The sequence below is a fragment of the Austrofundulus limnaeus genome, unplaced genomic scaffold (genome assembly GCF_001266775.1).
Source record: "Austrofundulus limnaeus strain Quisiro unplaced genomic scaffold, Austrofundulus_limnaeus-1.0 Scaffold171, whole genome shotgun sequence".
NCBI classification, from domain to species: domain Eukaryota; kingdom Metazoa; phylum Chordata; class Actinopteri; order Cyprinodontiformes; family Rivulidae; genus Austrofundulus; species Austrofundulus limnaeus.
In genome coordinates, this window is record NW_013952573.1 from 459001 (window position 1) to 470169 (window position 11169).

At 39.4% G+C, this 11169-nt stretch overlaps 1 protein-coding gene across 1 annotated transcript in view; it reads left to right on the top strand.

The window, feature by feature from the left end:
* myo16 (myosin XVI) overlaps nt 1–11169 on the top strand; it is a gene marked incomplete in the record, with an annotated part of 109202 nt that overhangs the window by 93750 nt on the left and 4283 nt on the right. The window contains 4 exon segments of the mRNA XM_014017511.1: nt 392–774; nt 848–2065; nt 4729–4881; nt 5021–5103. Coding sequence (XP_013872965.1) covers nt 392–774; nt 848–2065; nt 4729–4881; nt 5021–5103 — 1837 coding nt within the window.

Here is an 11169-nt window from a genome sequence, read left to right on the forward strand (position 1 = left end):
TATATATATATGCAATGCCTTATTTATCTTATTTTAATTTTTGGGCATGACACTTTAAGCAAGCATTTGTTTTTCAATACATTAGCAATTTAAATGTTTTTATTATTATTGTTTGAATTTCTTTTGATGGAAAAAGGCACAGATATTACAAGATTTTATCTTCCTTCTGCTGCCTTTCATTTTATTTTATTAGTCATTTGTATTTTTTTGTAAATTGAATTTGCTTTGTTTTTAAATTAAATAAATGAATAAACTAAACTAAATTTATAAATAAATCTAAATCTGGCAGATTTTATTTTTTAAAAAGTGACTACTTTTAATAGATCATAATATTCCAGATGTTAATCATTTATTTTTCCATTAGATATTCATTTTCTTTATCTGTTTCTAGAATGGTGGAGAAAAACGGAAAAGCCCACGAGTGCCCGGCAAACAGTGGCACTCGAGTTATTCGCCATTATCGCTCCAGTTCAGTGCCCATTCCCCTCGCTGTGGAGAATGTAGTCCACTTCTCTGCTAGTCCCCTTGTCAAACCAGCCTTGCAGCAGGCAGCCCAAAGCAGTGATGATGGGGCAGGCAGTGGAAACCTTTCCTCGCCTCGGAAGCAGCCACCTCCCAAACCAAAGAGGGACCCCAACACCCGCCTGAGTGCATCCTATGAAGCAGTCAGTGCTGGGTTGACAATGGCTGTCAAAGAGAGCTCCACACCTGAGGGGTACATATCCCCGACTGGAAGTCCCCCTAAATCCCAGCTCTCCCCAAATGACCCAGCAGGTACATATTTTATGCCTTTTTGCTTTATTATTATTTTTTTCTACATAATTTACTTCGTTTGATCTTTCCACAGCCTCTTCCAAACCTCGTCCCCACAGTGATGACTATACGACAATGAGAAAGGTACCACCACCGAAACCTAAGCGCAGCCCCAACACTAAGCTGACAGGCTCGTATGAGGAGATTAACGCTGTAGCACCGCAGCTCCACCAGCTGCGGCCCGCTGATGTAAAGCTGGCCTTGCTTTCCCGAGGTGGGGGATTTGGAGGCCTAATGCACAGAGCAGCCTCTATAGATGCTCCTCAAGGGGTAGCATTAAGCTTATTCAAAGGACACGATGAAGAGGATGTATACATTGAGATGCTAGGTTCTCAGCAGCGTGCTCTGAGCCTCCAGGAGCCCCCTGATAGCCCAGAGCAGGTAGACTCAGAAGCTGTCTATGAGGAAATGAAGTATCTCCCTCCTGAAGAAGGTGGAACACCTCCCACAGCAGTGACGAAGGCAGCCAAACTGCAGACTCTAACCCTGGGCCTGGTGGGRTTTGGGATATCTCCTCCAAAACATGGAGAAGCCAAACAAACATCAATTGGGGTGAGTGCTGCCGTGGACGTTATTCTCACGCAGAACAAAACCCAACATGGCAAAGACGGCAGTTGTGACATCCCTGCTCCTTTCCCCAACCTGCTCCCCCACCGCCCACCTCTCCTGGTGTTCCCCCCCTCACCTGTCACCTGCTCTCCTGCTTCAGATGAATCACCCCTGACCCCACTCGAAGTGAAGAAGCTGCCCGTGTTTGAGACTAAYCTGAACTACGCCACGGGCCCAGACAGCCCCCTGTCCCCACAGTTTGCTCGCCAAAGGGCTGACTCCTCCCCTAGTCTCACTGYCCTTGTACCAGAAAAGAAGTCTACGCCTCCACTCACTCCTCCACCTCCACCCCCTCCCCCAAGTGCTCCACCTCCTCCCTACAGACCCCCATCACACTTCCCCTTCCCACCTGAGGCCAGCTTCCTGACTCGGGCAGCATCTGTCACTGGGAGCTCAGATTCTGCCAAAACCTCCTCGCAAAGGGCGGGTGGGGAGCCACTGGGGAAGCCCCCTCCCTACTCACCTGTGAAGATGTCTCGTCCCGAGCCACGGAGGGCCCACTCCTGCTCATCGTCCCCCCTGCTTTTTAACCCAGCCAATGGTAGACCACTGACCAGCCCTCTGGATGAACTCAACACTCTGTTCAGCTCCGGACGCAGCCTGTTGAGGAAGTCAACGCCTGGCCGCAAGGCAAGAGAAGGAGGTCTGTAATGCTCATACACATATCAGCAGCCATTTCCACTTCCATTAAATGCCTCTCCCTTATCTTTGAATCATTATTTTTATCGCATCTTCATTTATGGGAAGATTAGCTACAAGCACAAATAACCGGTCACCACATATTCATGTTGGTGTGTATAGATCATTTGGAAGATAACCACTGATTCTTGTATACAGTACAATGTCCRATAAATTATATGTGAGGAAATTGGTATTTTTGTGAATATACAAATTTTAATGCAGCGATATATGCGTTGAATAAGTAATTAACTTATAAGGTGGCTTACAAGAGAGTACAACACTTTAATATCCACAAAATTGTATTATTTTTATTTAAATCTCATTACCTTATTGACAAAGCAGCACTAACCCATTATATTCAGCAACATGTCCTTCAGCTTCTGCTGCTGCTTTTTAACATGTTGATTAATGAACTATGATGTTTAACTCACTTGTGCTGCAATCCTTTTGTACTTAAATGTCTTTTTTTCCAACGTGTTAGAAAACTCAATGAAAACACCCAGGTTTCCTGCCAGTCTCYATCCTCAAAATCTAATATGGTTATTATGGTGATTCAAGGAGACTTTGTTGTCATTCACATTATGTGTTAAGCATGAGGTGGAACACAATTACATACTCACGGTCCAATTAACCCCAAGAACAATATATAAGAGAAACACTTGCCCTCTGTCCGATGCATTCTGCTCCACCACTCTGATGTCCATAGGAGAGCCTGAGCCTGGGGTCCTTTGTCACTGTTCTTGTAGCCAAATCTTCCATTAAATTAAAAAGTTTAATTTGACTGTATGTCACACRCTTAAAGCGGGGTATCTTGGGCACAAATTCAAAGTATGAATCATTAGAAAAGACCGTTATTTTTTGGGAGAGTGAGAAGCCRCGGAGTAACAGCACGCTGCCATCTTGAAAACAGCTGCTGTAATTAAACTGGTTGTTTTCACTTCTGTTTATCTCGTTACAACAGTCACTCATAGTACTTCCCAGTCTCTATTAGTGAACATGTTACCAGTGTTTTAATGCATAAAAAGCAAATAAATATATTGTCTTTGGGTTATATAGCTAATAGTAGTTAGCCTCATCACTGAGCACAAATGATGATTTTCCAACTTGAAACTGGGACACTCTTGAGTACGAAGTCATTCAGTCAGATTGGAGTTCTGACTTCAGAGGTAAATGTAACCCACCATTAGTCTCAGGCTGCAGTTTGAGTTTGTTTTTGCAGGGTTACTGTGTGAGGTACTTTAGTGAGTAGCATGCAAGGCAGAACATGTTGTGAAAGTAGGGCAAAGTAAGATGAGGGCCATTAGGTCGAAACATTCCAATCTAAAAAGTGATAACTTTGAAGCAATCATGGGATAGTAAATATTGTGTGGTTAAGCCAAACATGAGGAAAAAATAGAAACTCTTCTCTCCTACTCTCTTTTTTTTTTTTGTCCTGGTATCTGTTTCCTCAGTGTATGACTTGTGGCTTGATTAATAATACATGAGCAGTAGAACGATGAGGATTAGGCATYAAATATTTAACAGCTCACTCATGTTCTACTGAACGGACTGCGAATGCTCTGCAGCAGTGAAGGGTATGGCTTGGACAACTATCTGGAAGACAAATAATTAAAAAGAAAACTATGGTCAAATCAGTGGTAGCCATTGCTGTAAATARTCTTGAGCCTTATTAAGGAAGCTTCATTTGTGTAACAAACGTGTCATACTTCTATAATTGTAAAAMAATCCAGGCAGCGGCGAGCTCATCACCTTATAAGATGCTGTATGCAACCAAGTGCGTTTGCTGACGCATTTGCCTCACGTCACGTCTTGCAGTTGACTCTTGGTCAGCACCTGGACCTGAGCAGGAAAAGCACTGGCATCATGGAAAATAACGTGTGTGACAGGGGGAGCAGGCCACGAGGTATTTTGAGCAGGCAGACCACAGCGGTCCTCTCAGATCTGAACGCACAGGGATGCCTTTGGGCTTAACAGGACAACCCACTTCCGTTCCCTCTTGGCAGTTAAATGACTGAATGTGATACCCAACTCTGGGGGAGTGGCCGGGGGTTACAGTTGCTATTCCAGACTTCTCTGTAAAGAGCAGCTGACTCTCCAGTCCCTGCCATCTTTGCTTACCTTTGAGTATGAGAAAAGCACAAAAATGCAAGAGAAAATCATTTTAAAAATGCATATTTTAAAAGCAGATATGCTTTGACTCTAATTATTTTTTATCAGACTTTTGTTTCGGACTGTCCTTCTCAAACACAAACCTTTACCCTATGATGTAGTAAATTTGTTATATTTAGGTATCATGTGACTGTAGTGGGACCAACAGGCACAAATTCTTCTTGAGACAGCTGCTGATGAATTACTGCTCAAACTGCCACACACACATGTAACTAGAGCCACTTACTTATGCAGTTTGCAAACACATGTGAACCCCAAGAACCGTGCATACCTCAATATCAGCAGGCAAAATGAAAAATCTACACAAATATTGTATTTCAAGAATATATATATTTTTTATCTTATGTATGCTAGTTGTGTCATGTACAGACTKATAGTATGTGTCATGTTTTTCTGGACGCACTTCTTCTAGGGTTCAATTCTTTTTTTATTAATTAATTAATTAATTTTTTCTAGGGTTCAATTCTAATATRAATCTGCCAGGGAAAGAAGACTGTGGCTCCGCGCCCACATCACCTTCTCTGCAGCTGCAAGACAAGAACGCCAACAACCACTCTCTTCACTCCCCGAGCCCTGTTCCTGTAGAGAACGGCAACCAGATCTCCAATGGTAACACCTCAGCACTTAACATTTCGCACACACACTTTAGATCATTCAGTTTAAAGCAGTAATGATGTATGATGATTAGCTGCGTACAGTCAAGGGGACGTTTAATCTGAWATTCGTGGTTTTCCTATTTTGTATCCAGGGTCTATGGAAGATGAGACTCACATCAAGTCAAATTCCAGCACCTCCTCCCTACACAGACACATGGACAGTCATCACACTCAGGTAATGACATATTTTTACATTTTTAATATCTTGTATGATTCAAAACACTTCATATGCTGTACAGTATGTGTATAAAATAATACAATTTTCCTTTTTGTCCTCTGCACAGTATGTATAATATGTGAAATTTGAAGTTTTTCTAACATTGTAGAGAAGTGTAAGGTCACAGGCTTGAATTCATTGCCTCTAAGCACACACAAACTGTTTGTGTTTGTGCACTCGAGTACGCAAGTTTAAATGTGACCTAYGACTACTTTAATCATGCAGGGCAAACTATTCTAAGTGACACATCTTCTTTGTAAAATGAGAAACAACACTAACTAATGGTATATTTGTCAGAGAGCTTGTTGAAGTAGTGAAAAAGCACAGGGTAGACTCTTCCCATGTGTTTCACCCAGCGTGAGTTACGAAGAAAGGGCTCGTCACAAATGAGAGATGCAGTTATGAGTTATAACGTACTTTTACTTGAACRTCTTTCTTTCATCTGGAGAGATAGGAATCAAATTTTCTTTTCGTCTGAACCTCATCAGAAAATGGGTTGTTATTAATAGATTTAACCACAAATAAGCATACATACATTAGAGCCATAACATTCTGTGAGTGCACTCCTTCCACTCGGTGTTCAGCTGTTCATTTGCTCTATGAATTTGCTTTCTTGTTTACTCATTCCTGTTGGACATAAACTGCGTGAAAACGTTTTGAGAACCAGTTTCAGCAAGTGGGGACTGCATCATCAAAGACTGTTGCCCAGTTTACAGCTGTCCTTTATGGCACCATTCAGATGAGTATTTGAGTTGTCATTGAGTTTGGTCTCATGGGCTGCTGTACCTTGGTGGTCAGCACTCCGGTCTCAYCATTCTGACGCTGCAGGTTTGAGCSCAGTTTGCATCAGGACATGCATCTGGTGTTAAACGGTTTCCATTCAGTTTGATTTACAAGAACAAATTGAATTTATTTATGGTTTTATTATTATTTTAAGGGTTGCCACAGTGAACAAACTTGCTCAAACAATTTGGCAATTGTTTTGCAACAGATGCCCATCCTGATGCAACCGGGGCTCAAATCTGCAGCATTTCAAAACAACTCCAAAAAACAAAAGCAGTTTATGAATGTTTTTTGTTCTCATTGCTGTTATAATGAGCTAACATGAATATTGTCCCATTTATTTCATTTAAATGCAGTTAATATTCAGTTCACGGCACCAGTTAACTACAAAATGTATTTCACAACACCATACAGAGCAAAAAATAATCAAAATCTTCAATTTTATTCACATCACAGTTCAAAGCTACAGCGTGAGTCAAAAGTCATAGGACACCCTTGTAGTTTGGTCCAATATGACAACAGTCAAGATGGTGGCCTTAAAGAGAGACCATTTTTCACATGTCATTTTTCTTTTTTCTTTTTTTTACTTTTAACTCAAAAAGGTGTACTGTGACTTTTGACTCACCTTGTAGTTGTAGTCAATTAAATTCCTATACAGTAAATCCACAGGTACATTGTGAAAATTCAGTTAGTAAAAATGCAGCAGTTTTCATCAAATTTTCACTTAACCTGTATTTAAAATGAGTAAAAGTCCATCCATCTGCTTCTCTCAAATATTTTTGGAAAACCTTAGCTAGAACATGGAAAACAAGGAAAGTTTACTTTGAACCGCCCCAACAGACCCACAGATTCAGCAGCAGGATCTTATTGCTGCGGAGCTCAAGACGTCACCAACATGCATCTGTTTCCACTGAAGTCCACTGCTCTGCTTCAACACAGCTTTGGTTTCATCTGGAAACCATTTTCTTGGGTTCTGTGGATAAAAGTAAAACAAAAAAGGTKTTCAAAACTGTCAGTGCCACCATAATGAGTTCTCCGGGACATTCTGGTCTGTGTTTTAATAAAATTTCATCACAGAAAATCTAATGAAGGTTCAAATCAGACTGCATTTGTAAAGAGATTGCCACTGTCATTGGTGCTTTGGGCAAAAGAATAAGCAAGGGACATTTTGTTCCACTTTCAGATGAGGATATGCACTGTGTTCCCTCTTTGACCACCTCTGGTTGATAAAATGTTCTCAGCCTTGCTTCCACAACCAGCATATTTTTTCACTTTACACTCTGTTTTAAATCCTATGAAGAAAGTGTCGAGTCTAAAGCATATTCCAGCTGCCAATGGCATCCTCATCCTCTTTTATTCTAATGTACTTCTTAATCTGTTTTCCTCGTTTATTTTCCAGAGGGGGCATCTCAACTTTTCTCCATTTGGTGCAGGGGCTGCCCTCTAAAASAGAGAGGTCAGGGGGCTGGAAGTACTTTTTAACATATAGGGATGTGGTGAGTGTATGTCATTGCCATACCTTTCTCCATCCTTATAGCAGTGTTTTGTCCGAGAAACAGTGTACTATTATGAGGCCTGAAGCAGGGCTGCACAATATATTGCAACTTTATCGTCATCAACAGCCTGTGCAATAAGCAAATCGCAAAAAATGCATGAATTTCAATAAATGGTTGGCTTTAATGTTTGCATTTATGTGCTTTGTCAGTCTGGTAAACAAAGTGGACCAGAGATACCATATCAAATCGTATTCACTCTGTCATGTTGTAATGGAAATGATATGTTGGTTGTTTTTTTTGCTCTGAACCCAGAGCAGAAAGACATCAGCACTGCATATTTATTTTTTTCATTTATCGCAAATCATATCGCTACCACAATWTTAAGCACTGTTATCACACATCGCAGCTTTTTCTGATATCGTGCAGCTCTAGCTTGAAGCTTTACAATCCTACAAATTTTTTAAAGTATATATATTTTTGAGGCATTGTTACTGACTTACCTCATGACAATGGTGGCCAAGAACAACTATGGATATTCAGATTTTTTTATTATGAAGTCAAGGGGGAAACAAATGTTTGGATCAACATTCCTGCCAGTTTTATTAAAATGTGAACATCACTGTATAAGGATAAAAAAAACACTGCTTTTGCCGGACTTCTTCTCCAGTGTATCTGCTTGTTGTTTAACATACTTGTCAAATAAAGCTTGTTAATGCATGCTCCATTTATACTTTTTATTTGTTTTTAAAAAAACCTGCAAGTTTTGGGTGACTTTCTTGATCTGTTAATCTCCATTTTTTTGAGGATGATAATTAGTTTGATGCATTTCTTGGCTTGATAAATGCTAACAAACACACAAAGGAGTGTGTGTTAATATAGATTTGCTGATCAGAGACACTGGAAGTCAAGCTGCAGGTTTTTTATTGTTTTAACTCATTCATCTGCTAAGATGTTATGTTGCTGATCATTTAAAATATCTTTTAAGCACTTTCTGAGCTGTTTTCCCAAAATCGTTGTCCCTGTAATTAAAAAATAAGCAAAATGTGTGGAATAACACTTCAGACAYGTGAAGCCTGTAAAGTTTTTCCACAAATTCAGTCTTATCTTCTTGCTATGTTTGATATCATCTCTGCAAAAAAAAAGTGTTGCAGGGAAACTGTTGTCATTCTAAGATAAAAGAGACACACTGTCATCATGGCCTTTCATGTTGAAGCAGTTTCATTATTATGAGTTTGTTCAATGCTAGGGAATGAGATTATTCATGTTGGCCAGAGTGGGTTTGAATTAGTTTCATTCCAGATTGTGTTTACGCAGGATTTTCATAACTAATAAGATAACTAAAAGGATACTGGAAGATGAAGAGGACAGCCCTTTGAGAAGGAATACTGTTTTTTTTTCTCTTTCCTGTAGTAAGTAGACAAAAGCAGTCCAGAGTAATTATATAACAAATTGACTGACTGTTGATTGACTGGCGAGCACAAAGATTGATAGTTTTGTTTATCCAATTAGACAAAGGAGATGACATTTAAAGCAGGAGCCTTCACATGTTTACTTCTCAGAAACATGTGGCACGCTGCCTCTCATTCTTTCAGTGTGTGAGAGCGGCAGACAGAGAGGTACTTTATGTCTCTTCATCAATCTTTTTATCACAGAAACCTTTGAAAAGATCGCACATTGAGCATAAATAACAAGTAGTCTTTTTTCCTTTCAAATTTTACTCTGTTCTTCTTCATCAACATGAGGGAAATACTTCCAACAATCCAAGCTGTTCRGTGAAAAATAGTTTGAATCATTTTCTTGTTAGTTTTTCCACAAATGGGAAAATAAATAGGCACATGAAACTAAAAGTCAAATGAAAAACTCTAGTTTTAACTTACTGATGTGTCACCATTGCTATTTGTTCTTTGTACTGTCTCTGCATGACTTGCTTTGACTCTACTCAGGTCTACACGGTCTGGGTGGTCTTTAATATAACTTGAGTGCCACTTCGATGCGGTCAGAGTTATTTTAACGTGGCTGCCCAAAACTTTTGTGACATTTTTTTTATTCAATGAGAATAACACAGCAATGGGTAAAATAAAAATAAAAWTATTTAAATTAAAGTCACAAAAGATAGACCATCCTCTGCCACTGTTTTCAAAAAAAGTACATTTGTATTTTTTGGTTTACGTGCTACCAATTAGAAAAGGCAAATAAATACACACACAAAATTATACAAGATAACACTGATTCTTGTGAAGGAGATGCTCTCATCCCTCTACGGCCAATCAATGACCTGCAGTCTGCTGAYGTCAAATCTTCCTCTCGACTTGGCTCACTTGTTCAAGTAGGTCCTAAAAAATGAGACAGAAGCAGGTGGGATCACTCAATGGAAAGACACTGAAGCCCCACCGCATCACGCTCATAAAAACACAAAAACTATGTGAGGGTGACAACACAGCAGGTTTGGGTGTTTTTTGAAGAAATTTGATTTAACATCTTTTAACATCTTAAAGTCTGAGCTTACTGACACACCATGACTTCAGGAACATTCAATATGACTGTTAGTCATTTTACTACATTGCTTTAATATTGTTACCATGCTGTTACAATTTAATGTTCATAAGGATAAGAACATCCTTCACAGTCAATGTGGCGTGTTAAGATTTCTGAGGTCGGTTGGTGTTTCTGGGAAAGTCGTGATCACCAAATGAGAACTTCATGACACTTTAGAAAATCTGATCCAGAATTTTTGTTCCGTCCGAAACCAGATGTGTTACATTTTAGAAACAAAATCTAAAATTAAAAAAAAAAAAAAACTGAAGAAAAAAAAGGAATCTAATTTTATGAATCTGAGGGAGTGTGAACTCATGGTACAGATACAGCAGATTTTGTTTTAAACTAAGACATCACATTGTGTCAAAAGTTATAAAGTTTTAATTGTGTGCGATTTCTAAACGCTACGTCTTATCTTGTGCTGACATTTTGAAGAGGATTGTTCAAATGTTCTACAATCTCTAGCAAGAAGGTCAAAAAACATAAATCTTGCAGTATTAATAGTCAAAACTGTATCTGTTTCCTAGTGTGTGTGTGTGTGTGTGTTCATGTAAAGTCATGCATTGCAGAAGGACATGGTGTTCCCTCTTGTCTACTGTTCCAGTAGCTGGTGTTCCTGGCTGGCGCCAGTGCAGATCTTGGCAGGGAGGTGTAAATTATGGATTAGATTCTTGAGCATTGTGCTTCTGTAGACAATCAATCTGTGTGTGCGTGAGTGAGTGGGTGGGTGAGAGAGGTGTGTGTGTTTGGTGGGGGGGAGGGGGGGGTCTCAGTGTATGCATTAGTATGGGTGCTCACATACATGTAGTGTATCCGATATGTTAGTGTTCACGTTTGTCATGGTATATTGTGATTACATTACATGTTATAAGTGTAAACGAGAGCTTTTGTCTGTGGAAAATAAAACACTGAAAGTACAACAAACTCAGTCAGCTGCTCATGCAGAGAAAAAAAACAGGCAAAAATTAATAAAAAAAATCTTTAATTTGTACAAACAATCAAGTCTTAATGAGTTACTTATAGAAACTATTGAGTTCTAAAATTAAAAGATATTAAATTAACACAAATTAAAAACTGGGTCCCCTTTTGGATCTGTAAAAGCTATAGTTTAACACAGTGGTTCCCAAACTTTTTATCTTCTGACCCACAAAATATCCATGGCAAAAACTTGTGACCCCAAATATTACTGGCCTGAGTACATGAACTTCGT